The 18,426-nt window shown below is 54.3% G+C and overlaps 5 protein-coding genes across 5 annotated transcripts; 3 read left to right on the forward strand and 2 right to left on the reverse strand.

Annotated features, from left to right (window-relative positions):
• Positions 1 to 238: 238 nt before the first annotated feature.
• Positions 239 to 1,069, forward strand: CLAFUR5_03791 (uncharacterized protein; the record flags this gene model as incomplete). The annotated part of the gene is made up of 1 exon (XM_047902939.1): positions 239 to 1,069. The coding sequence occupies one exon, from the start codon at positions 239 to 241 to the stop codon at positions 1,067 to 1,069; it is 831 nt and encodes a 276-aa protein (XP_047758514.1).
• A 577-nt stretch (positions 1,070 to 1,646) lies between these two features.
• On the forward strand, positions 1,647 to 7,239 carry CLAFUR5_03792 (uncharacterized protein; the record flags this gene model as incomplete). Its single annotated transcript, XM_047902940.1, has 2 exons — positions 1,647 to 6,307; positions 6,360 to 7,239. 2 exons carry the CDS (start codon positions 1,647 to 1,649, stop codon positions 7,237 to 7,239), a joined length of 5,541 nt encoding a protein of 1,846 aa, XP_047758513.1.
• Positions 7,240 to 7,981: 742 nt separating this feature from the next.
• CLAFUR5_03793 (uncharacterized protein) lies at positions 7,982 to 8,803 on the reverse strand (the record flags this gene model as incomplete). Its single annotated transcript, XM_047902941.1, has 2 exons — positions 7,982 to 8,571; positions 8,620 to 8,803. 2 exons carry the CDS (start codon positions 8,801 to 8,803, stop codon positions 7,982 to 7,984), a joined length of 774 nt encoding a protein of 257 aa, XP_047758512.1.
• Positions 8,804 to 10,264: 1,461 nt separating this feature from the next.
• CLAFUR5_03794 (uncharacterized protein) lies at positions 10,265 to 12,562 on the reverse strand (the record flags this gene model as incomplete). The annotated part of the gene is made up of 1 exon (XM_047902942.1): positions 10,265 to 12,562. The coding sequence occupies one exon, from the start codon at positions 12,560 to 12,562 to the stop codon at positions 10,265 to 10,267; it is 2,298 nt and encodes a 765-aa protein (XP_047758511.1).
• Positions 12,563 to 12,923: 361 nt separating this feature from the next.
• Positions 12,924 to 16,370, forward strand: CLAFUR5_03795 (Transforming growth factor-beta receptor-associated protein 1; the record flags this gene model as incomplete). The annotated part of the gene is made up of 1 exon (XM_047902943.1): positions 12,924 to 16,370. One exon carries the CDS (start codon positions 12,924 to 12,926, stop codon positions 16,368 to 16,370), a length of 3,447 nt encoding a protein of 1,148 aa, XP_047758510.1.
• Between the last annotated feature and the right edge of the window lie 2,056 nt (positions 16,371 to 18,426).

Consider the following 18,426-nt stretch of genomic DNA (forward strand, 5'->3'; position numbering starts at 1 on the left):
ACGGTCAACAAACTGGAAGCTGCGATGGAGTGATGCGATCCGCTTGCTGCCGAACAACATCAACCCTGTGAACAAAGACTGGCATACAAACCTGCTGGGAGACGAGCCCGCATGAGAGCTAAGTATTCGACCAACATCTCATAACCTATCACCTCAGCCAAGTCCATCAGCCTCCAGAATCCTCCATCAATATCATAACAACAGCCCAGCAACCACCAAAGCTCTCAGTACCATCACCATGGCCAGCAACAACGGCGCAGGCGGCGAACGCGCAGCAGAGCAAACCAAAGGCATTTTCAAAGGCATTGGCGACGCGACCGAGTCCCTCCGGAAGAATGTCAACGCCTTCGCCGACGACATGATCGGCGGCAAATCCAACACCCACGCCAACACTGCCGACCGCGATCGCGAGTACACCACCGGCCACGTAGCAGGCAGCGGCACAACCCACGATGCGAGCACAGGTGTCGGAGCCTCGCATCCACACGACAGACCTGGAGGAGGGCCACTGTCTAGCCATGATACTACGGGCTTGACTGGAAACCACAGCACTACCACTACTGGGCCAGGCAGTCATTTTGCGGGCCATGGAAACACTGCCGGCACCACAGGCACTGGTCTGACAGATGCACACAACACCGCTGCGACGGGCACTACGAACACTGCAAACACGGCCAGCACGGGTATCCACCCAGATGCTCAGAAGACGGGGGCGGGTATCGGGGCTGCTGTTGGGAGGGCTGGCGAGAAGATTGAGGAGAAGACTTCTTCAGGAGGGGTTACTCATACCAGCACTGGACACGGTGCTACCTACACCAGACAGGCGCACGAGGATGAGAAGTTATGCCCACAGCAATTGAAACGAGTAACGAAGAGCACGATGCAGAGCCGAGATAGATTGCTTCAAGATACGCCGACGTACCAGATCAATCGAGACCAGATGACCGATTCTCTGCCTTTCTTATCGCTTTTCGTGAATCACAGTAGCTACCAGGCTCATCGTCGTAACAATCTTGCACTCACTCGCCCGTCCAAGAACGATGACAGAATGTTTCACGACGTTACATGAGATCCCCATTGCATAAGCATTGCATAGCGGAGCTGTACATAGAACTTGCATAAATCGAGGCCACGGTTTCTTGCTGTCAGAGCTAAAGACATGGTTTCCTTCCCTCCTGTCAAACATGTGTCTTCAAACGACTTACGATATGGAACCAAAGGTGAAGCTGATGCAAATGGCTGAGAGGATCAATACGCGTTCTTGGGCGACGTGTTTCTCGATGACATATTGTTGGCCGGACCCTGGACAATGCAGGGGACTTTGATGTATCATGTGGAGCGATGCTCGGATGAGGCACATGCGATGGCCGAGAGCGTGCTTCGTATCAGACACATACCGACCTGTCGCTACTGGACTGCACTCGTTTCCCTGTTTCCTCACGTGCATCTTGAAAGCGTCGCTTGGGAGGACTTGGTGCAGAACCAAGAATAGAGAGCCTTTGCGCCTGGACACCCTCGCGGAGCCGATCCTCGTATTCCACTCGACGATCTGCGCTGGCAGCAGCGTGCCACTGTGTTGCGCGACGACACGGCTCGCACACATTCCTCGAAGCCGCATGACATGAACACCTGGAGCGACCACCATCATGGATATCCACCGCTTGCCGACGCCGGCGAGGCAGCAGATCGCGCAACTCGACCAGGACCTCGAGAATGAAGAGATCACGCGCAAAGGGTACGAGAAGAGGCGAACCATGATCCTGTCGCAATATCTCGACAAGGAGCAATTGGAGGCGGCGGGAGTGCATGCGAATGATGGGATGAGCATGTACTCGGCAGCGGGCAGTGGACATGGCAGAGATGCGAGCTGTGCCAGTACACCCGCAGGACCCTTCACTCAGGACTACAGCACATACACCGAAGGGCCTTATGCGCCGCAGCAATACAATGATGGTCGACCTGTGACTCCTGGATACGATGGCGGACCACCAAGCCAAGTGCAGAGGTTTCAAGAGCAGCAATTGGGTATGCGACCACCACAACCGAGACAGTCTTCGATCGGCTCGGGGCTGCGACCCGTCACACCTGGAGGTAGACCCGAGAGCCCGGGCAGTCGGTACAGCATGTCCTCGAATAATGGCACAATGGTCAACTCGGACTACGCTTTCAACCCGGATCGCAAGGAGAGCTACGACACGAATAGCAGGATGAGCACAATGATGGACTCGCAAGGCTACTTTTCCGACTTCACGGGCCAGCAGACAGGGGATATGAGACCACGGGAAAGCTATGGAGGACCGCAGCGATACAGCATGGGCGAAGCGTTCTCGCCGACGGCTATGATACCGCCGCCACTTATGCGCGACGATATACCTGCTGCACATGTGCACCAACTGCCTCTCGAGCCTCGCGATGTGCCATTTGCTGTATACGATCCCCACAACCACAGTATGCCAATGTCCAAATTCGACAACATTGGTGCTGTGTTACGACATCGAGGGAAGATGCAGGCGCGGCAACCTGCGTACTGGGTACTGGATTCAAAAGGCAAAGAGACGGCGTCAATAACATGGGACAAGTTCACCTCTCGAGCAGAAAAGGTGGCGCAAGTGATCAGAGACAAATCCAATTTATACCGAGGGGATCGAGTCGCGCTGGTGTACCGGGATACTGAGGTGATAGAGTTTGCCATTGCATTACTGGGATGCTTCATCGCAGGCGTTGTCGCGGTCCCGGTCAACAATGTGAACGACTACCAGAAGTTGTCGCTACTCTTGACCACGACTCAGGCGCATCTTGCGTTGACGACAGATAACAATTTGAAAGCTTTCTCCAGAGATATCTCGAACCAGCGGCTGAAGTGGCCGACAGGCGTGGAGTGGTGGAAGACGAATGAGTTTGGCTCGTATCACCCTAAGAAGAAAGATGGCGATGCACCGCTCCAGGTACCGGATCTGGCTTATATCGAGTTTTCGCGGGCACCTACAGGAGATCTGAGAGGTGTTGTGTTGTCGCATCGGACGATTATGCATCAAATGGCCTGCTTGTCTGCGATACTCTCCACAATACCGCAGACGGAAAACCACGACACTTTCTCGTCGTCGCTGAGGGCATCGGATGGCTCGTTCGTCGTGCCTCGACAAGGACGGCACGAGGTCATTCTGTCCTATCTTGATCCTCGAGAAAGCTGCGGCTTGATTCTTGGAGTACTGCTTGGTGTATATGGCGGGCACACGACTGTGTGGTTTGAGAGCAAGACTGTTGACACGCCGGGCATGTACGCACATCTCATCTCGAAGTATCGGGCGACGGTCATGGTCGCAGACTATCCAGGATTGAAGCGCGCTGCATACAATTACCAGCAAGATCCCATGGCAACCCGGAACTTCAAGAAGGCTATGGAGCCGAACTTTTCGTCTGTCAAAATCTGTCTTATAGACTGTCTTACGGTTGATACTGAGTTTCACGAGATTCTGGCAGATCGATGGCTCAAGCCGATGCGAAATCCGAGAGCACGAGACCTGGTAGCGCCAATGCTTTCGCTTCCTGAGCATGGTGGTATGATTATATCGGTCCGTGACTGGCTAGGTGGCGAGGAAAGGATGGGCTGTCCATTGACTGTGCCCGAAGTTGAAGACGGCAGCGATCCAGACACACCGAGCAGCCCGACCACCGCGAATGGCTACACAAGTTTGCTGGATGGTAGCAATAGCGAGAAGAAGGCAGCCAAGAACAGCAAGCGCAACAGGTCGGAATTGAGTGAGGTCCTTCTCGACAAGGAAAGTCTCAAGACGAATGAGGTTGTCATAATAGCCATGGGCGAAGAAGCACGAAAGCGAACCAACGAGCCTGGAACTGTTCGAGCGGGCGCTTTTGGATATCCGATTCCTGATGCAACGCTTGCGCTCGTGGACCCGGAGACGAATTTGCTCTGCGCGCCGTACACAATTGGCGAGATCTGGGTTGACTCACCTTCACTCAGCGGTGGTTTTTGGGCATTACCGAAGCATACTGAGACGATCTTTCACGCAAGGCCATACCGATTCGTCGAAGGAAGCCCAACGCCTGTGTTGGTTGAGCCTGAGTTCTTGCGGACTGGTCTTCTTGGGTGCATCATTGAAGGCAAACTCTTCGTGCTTGGGCTGTACGAAGATCGGATACGACAACGAGTTGAATGGGTCGAGCATGGCGCGCATGAAGTCGAACACAGATACTTCTTCGTGCAGCATCTGGTGTCGAGTGTGATGAAGACAGTACCCAAGATCTACGACAGCTCGGCTTTTGATGCGCATGTCAACGGGGAGTACTTGCCGATCATTCTCATCGAGACTCAAGCAGCGAGTACAGCACCGACGACCACAGGTGGACCGCCGCGACAGCTGGACATACCGTTCTTGGACTCACTAAGCGAGCGAGTGATGGAGGTACTTTACCAGGAGCACCACCTGCGCGTCTACTGCGTAATGATGACTGCTCCAAACACCTTACCTCGCGTGGTCAAGAACGGTCGTCGCGAGATTGGCAACATGCTCTGCAGGAAAGAGTTCGACAATGGCAATCTTCCTTGTGTGCACGTCAAGTTCGGCATTGAGCGGGCTGTCCAGAACCTGCCACTTGGAGATGATCCTGCGGGTGGCATATGGTCACCCATGTCCAGCAATGCTCGTCAAGATATGCTGGCGATGCATGTTGACAAGCAATACTCCGGTGTGGATCACAGAGAAGTTGTAATCGATGACCGGACGAGCACACCCTTGAATCAGTTCAGCAACATCCACGATTTGATGCAATGGCGAGTCACACGGCAGGCCGAAGAACTCTCCATCTGCACAATTGATGGCAGAGGCCGAGAAGGCAAAGGCGTGAACTGGAAGAAGTTTGACCAGAAAGTCGCTGGTGTGGCCATGTACCTCAAGAACAAGCTCAAGGTCATGTCGGGAGATCATTTGCTGCTCATGTACACGCATTCGGAGGACTTCGTGTATGCGGTCCATGCATGCATATGTCTCGGAGCAATCGCAGTACCCATGGCGCCTGTGGACTCGAACAGACTTAGCGAGGATGTACCGGCATTGCTGCATATGATTGCAGATTTCAAGATCAAGGCGATTATTGTCAATGCGGATGTGGATGCTGTCCTTAAGCAGAAGGCGGTGTCTCAACATCTGAAGCAGACGGCGATGATTTTGAAGATTGCACTGCCGCCGACTTTCAATACGACTAAGCCGCCTAAGCAGACGCATGGGTGTAGAGATCTCGGTCTGACGATTCGACCTGCGTGGGTCGCTCCTGGATATCCGGTGGTGATTTGGACGTACTGGACTCCGGATCAGCGGCGCATTGCGGTACAACTCGGACACAACACTATTATGGCTCTGTGCAAAGTGCAGAAAGAGACGTGTCAGATGACTTCGACAAGGCCGGTGCTTGGCTGCGTGCGCAGTACGATGGGTCTTGGCTTTCTGCACACGTGTATGATGGGCATCTTCCTCGCTACACCCACATACTTGGTGTCGCCAGTCGACTTCGCCAGTAACCCGAATGTGCTCTTCCAAACACTTGCTCGATACAAGATCAAGGACACATATGCGACGAGTCAGATGTTGGACCACGCCATCGGTCACGCAGCTGGCAAGGGCATCCAAATGCACGAGCTGAAGAATTTGATGATTGCTACGGATCAAAGACCCAAGCCTGATGTCTATGGGCGAGTCAAGCAGGCCTTTGCGCCATCGGGCCTGGACAGGACAGCAATCAACACGATCTACAGCCATGTGCTGAACCCAATGGTCGCAAGTCGAAGCTACATGTGTATCGAGCCAATTGAGCTGTTCTTGGAGCCTACGAGTCTCAGAAGAGGTTTGGTTGTGCCTGTTGACCCGGACACGGAACCATTTGCGCTACTGGTGCAAGACTCGGGCATGGTTCCAGTCAGCACACAGATCAGCATCGTCAACCCAGAAACAAATCGACTGTGCCTAACTGGCGAGTACGGTGAGATCTGGGTACAATCAGAAGCCAACGCACACGCCTTCTACGGCTCGAAGGATGCCTTCGATGCCGAGCGCTTCAATGGTCGCACTATAGATGGCGATCCTGGTGTGAGATATGTCCGTACCGGCGACTTGGGCTTCCTTCATAATGTCAGCAGGCCTATCGGTCCTGGTGGCAATATGGTGGAGATGCAGGTGCTGTTCGTGCTGGGCACTATTGGTGAAACCTTCGAGGTCAATGGGTTACAGCATTTCCCGATGGACGTGGAGGCGAGCGTGGAGAAATGTCATCGCGCGCTCGTCAGAGGAGGATGGTGAGTCAATCCCTTGTCTGGTTGGAAGAAATCATACTAACATTCGTCGCAGCGCCATCTTCCAAGCAGGTTCATTACTTGTCCTGATCGCCGAAGTCAGGACAAGAGCCTTCCTGGCATCCCTCGTCCCAATCATCGTCAACACCGTCCTCAACGAGCACCAGCTCGTCCTCGACATCGTAGCCTTCGTCGCTCTCGGCGACTTCCCACGATCTCGACTCGGCGAGAAGCAACGCGGCAAGATCCTAGCCACCTGGGTAGCGCGAAAGATGCGCACAATCGCCCAATTCAGCATCCGCGATCCCGACGCAGATGGCAGCGTCGGCACTGTCGTACCGGGAGAACATATGCAAAGTCTCCAACGACGAGGCAGCGCCCAAGCCAGTCTCCGCCAAGGCCAGAGTTCTCTCCGCCATATGGAGAGCCTCGCCACCATGCCAGTGGCAGAGGTCAGCCCGAATGCAGAAATGGGTGATCCCCTACACCTCCACGCACCACCCGAACTGGTCTACGAACCACCACGAAACGACGATACCCCAACGAACGAAAGGCCGCAACCTCTCAACCTAAACACAACGCTTGACTACTCCCCCATCGATCCCTACCAGGGAGGGATCTCAAATACAGACGATGGCTTTGGATACTCGCAACATCCTCCTGCACACGCACACGAAGATTGGAACCAACATGACTATCAACCTTACGCTCCCCCTTCCCATGGATATCCAGACTATCTTTCCCAATCGCAACATTCGTATCAGATCCCTGACCCCGATTCGCCGGTGGATATACCGCAGCCTCTTGCTGGCGGTGGCGGGGGCGGCGGCGGGGGCGGGTTGACAGTTGCGAATCGGACTAGTGTGATTAGTGATGATGAGGGCGAGGATTGGGGCGCGGAGGCGCTTAAGCAGATGAATTTGAAGAATAAGTGAGGGGAGTGGTATGTGTGGTCATGAGGATGAGGCATTTGGGGATTGTTGGAGGACCGGGGGTTGTGAAGTTGGATTTGAGGGAGGCGCCTTTGGCTTTCTCCTCGGCTTGGGTTTCGCAATTGTACAGCAAAGCATTCATATGGCGCGGGAACAATCTTGGTCATTGGTCATTGGTCATTGGGGGAAATGTGGACGCTGGTGGACCACGTCAGGTTTCTTGGAATAGCAGCATTTAGAGCGTAGCATGGCGATATTTTCACGAGGTTACGGGCAGGGCAGGGCAGGGTAGGGCAGGGCAAGATACCACTTACTACTATCATACGGCGCTTAAAGATCTACATGTGTAACTGTGAGACTGTGTCTGAAGCTCAAGGGTCTAGGATCACTTGACGGGCTGGGGATTGTGTGATGGGTTGGATGGAAAAGTCGGATGTAGTTGCAGGACTGTCAATGATCGAAAGCTGCGGCTGAATATGGGGACGAGGCATTGTGTGAATTAGGTGAATTTGTTCGTATGTCATTTGCCGTGGCTGCCATGTCGCTCGTGGCATGCAACCACGGGTATCTATGCACACTGTTCCATCTGTCTGTCTGGCTCCCTGTCCGTCTCAACTCGAAGTAAAGGTAAGTAAAGAAGCTGCCACCACTTTCACTGCCACCATAAAATACTCCCCTCAAACACCGACCAAATGCCGCTCAAAGAACATCAACACTCCCCATCTGCCCCTCCATCATTCCCCCCTCAAGCATAAAACCAATACTCCGCCGCATACTCAACCTGAAACTCCCCCTCCTGCCCCTGACACGTCTTCGGCGGCTGTCCCCCCGCCGTATTCACCCTGTAAACCTCCTGAAACTCGCACTGCCCCTCATCCTTCGTCGTCAACTTCAACCACGGCACACTCCCATACCCCCTCCCTTCCTGGCCCATCACCGCATCAGCCGGCGCCTCCGTCGCATTAATTTTCTTAAACCCGCCCTGCCCCAGACTCGCCAGGGTCGTGTCTAAATTGAAATACGCGGTAGTAGCGTCCGTGAAGTAATGGTGTCCAGACAAGTCGCGGTATATCGGAGATTGGGCGTTGACGTTGGCGGGTGTGGGGCATTCCAACGCGATGTTGGGGATCGCGGAGAGGAGCGTGGGCGAGTCGGCGGACATGCAGGTGACGTTGAAAAGGGACGCGACGGCCCCGGCGGCGACGGGGACGGCGGTGCTGTTGGATAGGTCGCAGGTGTAGTTTTGTGTTCCGCGGCCTACGGCGACGTGGTAGAGGGTGAAGCCTTCTGTGGGCGGTGGGAGGGGTTTAGGGGCTGTGATGGGAATGTCGTTAGCTTTGATTGATCAGTCGACGAAGAGATGTTGTTAGGAGGGGCATTTACGTTGGGGCAGTTGGACTGATGCCATGTTGCATTGGGAGAGTTGTTGGGCTCGTCCGTGCCATGAGTGGCGGGAGTTGGAGCGTGGCCACCAGGAGCCGAATGTGCGTTTTTCTTCTTGGGTGTAGGGGGCGGCGGCGACGAGGGTTGTTAGGGCGAGGAGGAGGGTCGGTTGGGTGAAGAGCATGGTGGCTGTTGTATGTGTGGGTGTTTTATCGTGGTTGTGATCGATTCACTTCGTCGTGGTTGGTCGTTGACGATCAATGTTGTTGTTGTCGTCGACAGTTCCTTCAATGTCAAGTAGAAGTTGTTGTCCGCAGCAGCAGCAATGAACCAGCGATGTGATGCGATGCAAGAGCGATCGACTCAGATAACACCAACAGCACCTCTCAAACAATCGTTGAACAAGCGCTTCCTCACCATTGCTATATACATGGCTGACATGTGTACGACGCATGAGGTACAGTACATTGCGTCTGCGCCATTAGCCGCCCGACATGGAAATAGTAACATAAATTCTCCACATCTGCCACTTTGGCTCAAGCTTCCCGCCTGCCTTGTGCCTTCGCCGTCCCAGCCGTTTGGGCGCTGCACGCTAGACAAGGGTCTGAGCTTCTTCTCCACGCGACTTTTGAACGGCGGCCTTCGCATGGCATGGCAGCTTCAATGCTCGTCGTCCTTGTTGATGGATGTGTTAGATCCTCGAGGAGTGAGATCGTGGTGTGTTCTGACCATGTTGCGGCCGTCATGCTCGGTGTCCGAAGCATCAGCAGCGTGGGAGGCCTCTCATCCGCATCGCATCCAAGCAACCTCGACGACGGCCGCGACCTCCACCACCTGCACGAATCTGCAACCGCCTGCATATGATGTTAGTCGCGACAAGAAAAGCACCCTAATTTGCCCAATCCATCCAGATTGGTCGCACTGTTGTTGGCAAATTACCTGCCACTCCAAGTCGCCAACCGACCAATCCGATCCACCAGGGCGCTTACAGCACCAGCGTCTGCGGAGAATCCGAGATTGGCTGGCTCTCGACTCACCATCCGATTTGACGCCCACGGTCCACCGACCTCTCGCGTTTCAGAGTGCCCTCCTGCAGATATCCACATGGACTGCGTTACCTCTCCCGTGTCTGGTCCAATAGCATCGCAGAATCATGCCGTGGGAGCCGTGTAGATACCGGAACTGTGCAGGCGCGGGAGTTGAGATTGTCTGGGTACTGTATGGATGGATATACCTGGCACGATGAATCTGGACGTGTCGTGTGCAATGGACCCTCAGCAGTCCAGACACGTGAGGGAATGGTGCTTAATTGCTGCGATTGGCAGCGGTAGTGGCGAGCCTGTGGAGTCTGCGGGATGGCGTCCTCGGAGGAGTTCGTTGATATCGAGGTCTGAGCCTCTGTTGCACCAGCGCTTCCGGCTGGCACGGCAGGCCAATGTGTTTGTGGACGGGCAAAGCTTGGTCTGAGGAGGTCGTTCAGTAGGGTGGAAATCAGCTCGTAACATTGGGTACCAGGAAACAGGCGAATGTGGCTTTCATGACATCTGCTTCTGCGCGACACTGCATCTGACTCGAACGTGGTTGGTTCAATGCTTCTGTCATCAATCGTAGAATGTCTTACGACGCCCGTACCTCCAGTCACTCATCACCCTCCAGCTTGGAACCCTTCCTGCTCCCACTCCCCATGACCCAGATCTGCACCTCCACCAGTCCCAGCATTGGCAGCGGCAGCAGCGCCCGAACCAGCAATCGTGCTGGCCGACAGGTGACTGGCGTGTTTCTCAATGTCTGAGCTGCCCATCCAATAGAGCATGCCGAACACTAGCAAGTGCAAGGCCAAGCAATACAAGGCAAACAGGTTCCTGCTCGTGCGGGTCGCCAGCACCATGCGTGTGATCTGGAAGACGACGCGCTCGGGCAAACTCATCCGTTTCAGCGCTCTGGCACTTTCTCGGCCGCGGAAGGCTGCGAAGGGGGAGATGTTCTGCTCGTAAGCAGATCTGTATCGATCGAGGGACAGGCCTGATGGCGTGTCTGCGGAGCCGACTTGGACAGTTGATGGATTTGGATTCGATCCGTATGCTGCGCCTGATGATGACGGCTGACCTCTGTTGTAGGTCGACACATATCGTGTCTTCTCGTATAGGTTCAAGTTGTCTCTTTGCAGCGATGCCACTTCTGACCGCAATGAGGACACGACCTGATATTGCTTCTGCAGCTCTGTCTCCAGCTCGCCAATCTTCTTCTTGAAGCGATCGCGCTGTGCTGTCACCATCTGCAGTATACCGGAGCCACCACCAACTGGCTCGCCCGCCCGAAGTGACTCCAAAGTTGGGCTGCCGGTGCCAGATGACCCAGGCTCGAAGCCGCCGATGATGGATGATGTAGGTGATGTACCTCCCCTACCTCTACGGCTGCCATACTGAGACTTGGGAAAGCGCGAAGTGTATGTGCCGGCCACGGACATGGTCTCAAACGCATTCGATGCTTCTTGCTGGGTCTTCTGTAGGTCGTTCTCCAATGTTGCGTTGAGGTTACGCGCCTTCTCAAGGTCCATGTTTGTGCTTGACAGGTCTTCTTGCAGCTGCTCCAACCTTCGCTGCAGCTCCTGGTGAGACACACGAAGCTCTGTTAGCTCATTGCTCAACTTCTTGTTTCGTGCCACAAGTAGTTGCTCCAGGCTTTCGCCGTTCCCCTTTTCTGTTGCTCCGTTGGCATGTGAAGCATCTTCATCAACATCATCGATGCTCGAGAATTCAATAGCTCGAAGCATATCGAGTTCGCGCTTCACTTCTTCGTAATCACTCCACTTGTTGACCTTGGTCTGCAAGGCATCACGATCAGCCTTGAGCGACTTGAGTTCTCGTTCCACACCGCGGAGCTTCGATTCTACTTCATTCCTCGCCGCGTCCTTGTCATGGCGCGCTGCGTCTAGCTTGCGCAGAAGAGATGTGTTCTCGGACCGTAACCTCAAGAATGAGGGATCATCTTCGACTGCTGTGCTTCTGGCCGAGCTGTTCGACTGACTTGCAGACTGTGCCAGCTCCATGCGCAGCTGTTCGTTCCTCGCTTCCACCTCGGCCAGTCGCATATTCACCTTCTCCAGTTCCGAATTGGCAATCTCGAGCTCGGCTGCTGTAGCACTACTGCGAACGACATCTGGTGTGTCATTGCCCGACTTCTCCAGACGCTGCGACACTTCATAGTTTGCCTTGAGTTCTTTGAGCAAGCGGTCTTGGTTCTCAACCTTCTCCTCCAGACTTCGCTCTTTCGATGTCCAGTTGTCTTCCTTCTCCTTCAGCACAGCGGACCACGACTCTTCCACTTCCTTGATGCGACTGTCTTGCGATCCTTCGAAGGACTGCCTCTTCCCACGTTCTTCCTCCAACTGTTTCTCAGTACCTTCCAACTCGCTGTTCAACGTTGACACCTGCTTGTGCAGTCTTTCGTTCTCCGACTCCAGCTTTGGTACAACCTCGTCAGCCGTGACCAGCGAGTCAATGGAGGCTTCAAGCAGCGGGTATGGATCCGGTGCTTCTGACAAGGGTGAGTATGCTTGCATGAACGCTGCCGAGACTGATTTGCTTTGGTTGGAGAGCAGATCGATGTAGCCTTGGTACATCTTGAGCAGGTCCTTGATCTCGCCCAGCTTGCCAGCATCGCCCAGTTTGCGGAACTCCTTCGTCTTTGTCGCAAGTTCTTTCCTGTGTACCAGTGACTCCTTCTGCTGATTCACCATGTCTGCAGCAGTCGTGTCCAGGCTTGAGACCAGCTTGGTCAGGTCTAGCGATCGCCATGCTGCTACTGCTTGCTGGAATTTGTTGGCTGTGTCGGTGGAGGGTCTTGCAACGCTGTCGTGACTCGCTCTCGCTGCGCCATTCTGCGCCTCATTCGCACCCTCGATGGTGTAGTCTTCATCGTGTTCCTCTGTCGTCCCGACCATCTTCACGGCCGCATTACTCCCCCTGCTGCAAGCCGCGCGTGGTCCTTCGTATCTTGTCTGGGAGGTGTGCCAGTCGCGATTGTTGCCGGGTCCTCAGTATCAGTATGGTTATGGATGCCAATCGTTGTTCTCAGGGCTCGTGATTGTAGTGGTGGTGTATAGCGTTGCGGAGAATACGGAGGTGTCCTTTAGAATAAGAGCACCACGCCTCGGAGCTGATGCTGTGGGGAAGGTGCAGCGGAAGGATTGCATGTGAAGGCAGCACCATCAATGTTGATATCTGCATTACATGAACGCCCCAATGGCTCGGCGACAATTGGCAGAGAGGGTCTAATGCGATGAACGAACACATCTGGCTGCTATGGGATCTACAGATGGTTCCGATGCAGCAACATCCTACAACCAGCATGGCACACCGGGCAGCTACACACTGCGCGAGCTGATCAGAGATGTCCCGCTGTCCACCGACGAAGACGGCGTGCAGGCGCATATCACCTGCGTAGATGCATGGAACGGCAATCTCTACATCGGCACCTCCGCTGGCGAGATCCTCCACTATGTATCTATCCCGCCTGATCCGTCCGACGAGAGCGGCCAGCCAAGCTACATCTTCGCGACAAAGATCGAGCCCACCTTCAACACAGCACAGGAGGGAGCAGAAGCTGGAGTCAAGCAGATACTGCTGCTACCAAACGTGAGCAAGGCATGCATAGTCTGCAACCAGACGCTTACGTTCTTTACCCTTCCGGAGCTGAGTCCTGCATATGGTGGAATCAAGCAAGCAAGCTGTTCCTGGGTCGGTGGACTGGACAAAGATGTGGTTGGCCAAGAGAATGGAAACGGCACAGTTGTGGTGATATGTCTAAGGCAAAGGCTGCGCTTGATCCGCATGAAAGAGGATGGAACACGACCAGAGAAGGTCAGGGACATTGAGCTCGCTGGTATCACAGTCCTAGAGCGGAGAGGAGATCTTGCGTGTGTTGCAGATGGGCAAATATACTCCTTGCTAGATGTAGTCAACCATCGCAAGAACGAGCTTTTTCCCATCTCGTCGTTGAGCGTGCCTCAGTCACCCAGGCAAGAAGAGCTCGTACCACCATTGCAGAATCGCCCTGCTGCGCGAAGCTTCTCATCTCGCAGTCCCGTGCGTCATGGCCGCGGCCATCAGAGGAATATCAGCTTAGGTGGCAAGCCACAGAGCAATGATCGCCTGCGACCAGACAGCAGCTCGCCTTGGCCAGCAAGAGGCTCTTCGCGACAGGACGAGTCGCCTGTTGCACCTTCAAGCAGACAAGAAAGCCCCACGAAGCCTGCGCCTGAGCCTGCCTCACGAACTTCCACAGACTCACAGCCGGTAGAAGACGCAAAACCATCCCGACCAATACCTCCACATGTCTTATCAGCGACACCTAATGAGTTCCTGTTGACAACTGGCACCAAGCTGGAAGACCCCGGTGTAGGCATGTTCGTCAACCTCGATGGTGATGTCGTGCGTGGCACGATGGAGTTCAGCAGCTACCCGGAGTCGCTTGTGCTGGATGGCACGGGTCAATCACCTGTCATTCCATCATCTGATAGCGAAAGTCAGGCGGGCTACGTTCTTGCCGTGGTTCGAAGACAGCATGAAGGCACGGCGCAAGTCTGTATTGAGGTGCAAAGATGGGATGTTGATCCAGGTGAAGCTCATCGAAGTAAAGAATGGCTGACGGTGGAATCGACACAAGAGAATGCTGAGGACGATTCGTACACTCGTGGCGTTGGCCTAAGAAATGCTTCTACTTCCGTCGAGCTTACCACCAATGGGGTATCATCGGGATTACGACTGAGGCGATTGATCATTAGCGATGCTACGGACGAGACCACCGATACACCACGGAATGAGGAAGAAGATAAGCTTGCTGCACGCTTCGCTCATGTTCAAGCCAATGTTCTCCTATATGCCAAAGACAAAGTCTCTTGGATCGCCAGAACGCCACTAATTGTCCAGCTAGATCGACAGCTGGACGCTGCGTTGCAGCAGTCAGAAGAATTTCAGCTCTCGATCGATGTGCCGACAGTACAAAGCGTGGTCAACAGCGTTCGCGGACAGGAGCCTCGAGACGAGCTCGAGTTTCTTACCTTGACGTACGTCCGACAAAAGGCAGCCATACTCTTGTTTGGCAATCTCGTCCTGCAGACCATCGGCGGTGTCATATCGTACGAGCACGACAAGCGACGGACAGAAGATGCGCTAGTAGCGGGCGAGATCGACCCCCGTATAGTTCTGACATTACTGCCTCCACTTGACCAAGAAATCATCGAGGGTAAGCACGGAATGTGGATGCCTCAGGGACTTCGTGACACTGTCGACAAGCTCCGTAAGGGCTTCAGTGCCAAAGAGTTGAAGCGCGATGTCAAAGGACCCTACGGCGACAATCTACTGAAGCTCATCAAGCAGTATTTGATGGAATGGCGAAAGAAGAAAGGTTTTGGGAGTGTTGCTGACGAAGCATCTGTGTTCCAAACAGTGGATGCCGCTTTGCTCCACGTTCTATTCCTGCTCGATGAGAACAGTCCTCGAGGGCCAGCTACGCCCGGCACAATACGTGAGGAGCTCAATCAAGTCGTTGACAAGGGCGTCGACTGCTTCGACAGAGCTATCGAGCTTTGCGAGCAGTTTCAGCGACTTTACGTTCTGGGTCGCTTGTACCAAAGTCGCAAGCTGGTATCGCAAGTTCTGGCCACCTGGAAACGCATAGTCGAAGGTGAGAAAGACGCAGGCGGCGAAATGATCAAAGGCGAGCACGACATCCGAAGGTACCTGGCCGTGATCCGAGACGCTACCCTTGTGCAAGACTACGGTGCCTGGCTGGCGCATAGGAACCCCAAGCTCGGCGTCCAGATCTTTGCTGATGATAAAAGTAGAGTGCGTTTCCAGCCCAAGCAAGCGGTGGCAATTCTGAAGGCGAGAGCGCCTGGTGCTGTCAAGGACTACCTGGAGCACCTTGTCTTTGGCAAGAAGGATGTTGAATACATCAATGATCTGATTGTCTTCTACCTGGACACAGTCTTGCACGAGCTGGAGGGATCTAAAGACTCGAGAAGTACACTAATACAGTCGTACGAGACGTACAGAGCTCTACATCCCCCAAAGCCAACATACAGAGAGTTCATCACCGACAATGCAATCGAAGCCGAATGGTGGCAGAACCGGCTCCGCCTTCTACAGCTCATCGGCGGCAGCCACGGCGCAGCATCTCAATACGACGTCCACACTCTAGGCGAACGACTCGCACCCTACAGCAACGAGCTAGTACCCGAGATGATCATCCTCAACGGCAGAGAAGGCAAGCACGAAGCAGCCCTACGACTGCTAACCCACGGCCTCGGCGACTACGACACAGCAATCCGTTACTGCCTCCTCGGCGGCTCAAGTATCTTCCACCCCAGCTCCGGCCTCGTACCCGACCAACCACTCCCCAGCAAGGAGGAACAATCCCACCTCTTCCAATACCTCCTCAATGAATTCTTCAAAATCGAGCATCTCAGCGAGAGACTCGAACGTACTGCAGAGCTACTGGAGCGATTCGGGGGATGGTTCGATGTGGCGCAGGTTCTGGATCTGATTCCCGAGGACTGGAGTGTGGAGTTGGTTTCGGGGTTTCTGGTTCATGCGTTTAGGAGGTTGGTTGGGGAGAGGAATGAGAGTGATGTTGTGAAGGCGTTGTGTAGTGCGCAGAATTTGAGAAGGAGTGGGGAGTGGGTTGAGAAGATGGAGGCTGTGGGGGCCTCTGTGGTGGTTGATTCGGGGGGAGGGGATGTGGGGTGAGAGATGGGATGGTAGAAAGCACAGGATGTGTATGAAGTTATGAAGACCCGCCCTCGCGTCATGCACAACAGTCAGCGGTGAATGCGAAGACGGACGAGAAGAGGAGGTATAGTCACCTTACACCTTCGGTCGTACTCCACGGCAACCCTTGTTCTGGCTAACCGGAGAGCTGAAGAGAGCTGTCGAACCCTACCGTTCTGTGTTTTGAGCTCTTGGTACCGCAGACGAACCCAATATCGAGCCCAGCAACACCGTGGTTGACATTCAATATTGTAGTTCAAGGAGCGTATCACAAGCTTCGAATCCAGTGGGTTAGGACCGGGCAATCGGGGCGAGTGTAGCAGCGTACCACCAGTCGCGGTGGGATACAGTCTCTGTTCACCTCCGATCGTTATCCACCGGTTTGACTGGCTGTTGCAAGGTCGAGAAAGAGGCATAGGTTCCAGCGTCATTGGTGCTTCCGGATGCTATAAAACCGCGCTTGGCCAGGGTTTAAAGCGCTTTTGCGGTGCTTTTGTCGTCCTCTTGCCTGCGTCTGGAGGTTACAGGGTTGAAAGTGGGTAACGATGGGACGTGAACAGAGACTTCATAAAATGATATGCTGAAAGGCCTCCGTCCTTATTGAAATGAGCGAAGGGTAGCACCCGCAGCTCGAGGAAGCAGTTGTCCGCTGTCCTCGCGATACCGCATGCTGCTGTCGTCGCAACGTGTATATATATTGTTTCCTACGTACTCGGAAGAGGATTCACCGCGCCGGGGCTAAGAAGCGAGCCAATTAAATAATTGTAGGCTCTTTTTCAGCCAATTAGACGACAGCTCGAGTTTGTTAGCGATGGCCTTTATCCTAAGACCTACCCCTACTAAGCACGGACCTTCCCCTTCCCCTTCCCTTTCCCCTTCCCCTTCCCCTTCTACCCCTTTACCTTCCCGTTCGCAGCGCTTCGAAGGTGACAGAGTCTGATTGTTATTCTCGCTCCGGGGCGCTTAGAGGGTACGCTCGAGTGCTCGCAAGCTCGCACGTCGCAACCCTCACCGCGCGCCCTTCGCTCAATCACACTTCGCTCGGCATGAGTTGACTGCTGTGCAACTGTGGACACAGCCTCTAGCAAATCGTCGACACACTACCTTTGAGACGTCGCCATGGAAGACTCACCACTTGGGCGTATTCCTGGAGAACATCGAAACGAGATGATGCGACATCTCTTGGTACGGGACCGCACCGTACAGATACAGGTCACCTGCCCAGTGGCTACACTTCAGCACTACGAAGACGGTCACGAGGACGGTGTGTTTGACGCCCACAACAACATCAGTGCGGCTTTCCCCTTTCTTGTTGAGCTGCACCAGAATCCGCGAAGGGGGACACTCCATTTTCCTGGCCGAGAACAAGTTCCGATTCCTGACGTACATACTCGAATGCCAAGATCAGGGTTGCCAGAAAACTAAGGCAAGCGATGCCAGCCGCATATTTTGGTGGTTGGAAAGGTTCGGACGGCAAGCAAGACATGTAAAACACATCACCCTATCGAGCGCGTGGGGCTCTATCGAGCCCGGCGCACTCCATCAGCCCATCATTGGAGTCCTGATCGATCTCCTCAGAGGCCTTAAGCGGACACTGAGCCATTTTGGTTCGGGGTGCAAGATCAGTCTAGCTATTCGCTATCAACTGGCGTCCTTACATACTCGGTAGCAGAGACCACGTCTCTTCGCTGAAGGCAACCTGCATTCGTGGCAGGAACGCTGCAGAGATGCAGACGTCTTACGAGGAGGCCTTCGGAGACGAGGAAGGCCTCATCGCCGGTGCATTCGAAGATTCCGGGGAAATAAGAACTCCGCGCAGAGTTGCTAAGATCAGGCGCCGGTTGCAGGCTGTGGGCTAGGCTGTACAGATGCTACTTACGGAGCTGCATCGACTGGGTTCATGATATTATCGCCGTATCGTGCAAAAGAGTCCTGCAGGAGTTGGAGAGACGAGAAAAGAAGGCCCGCAGGTCAAGGGTGCTGTGTCGTGACGAAGAAGCGAGTAGGTCATACCGGAGTACATGATAGCGCTGAG

This window comes from Fulvia fulva, chromosome 2 (genome assembly GCF_020509005.1).
Source record: "Fulvia fulva chromosome 2, complete sequence".
Classification (NCBI taxonomy): domain Eukaryota; kingdom Fungi; phylum Ascomycota; class Dothideomycetes; order Mycosphaerellales; family Mycosphaerellaceae; genus Fulvia; species Fulvia fulva.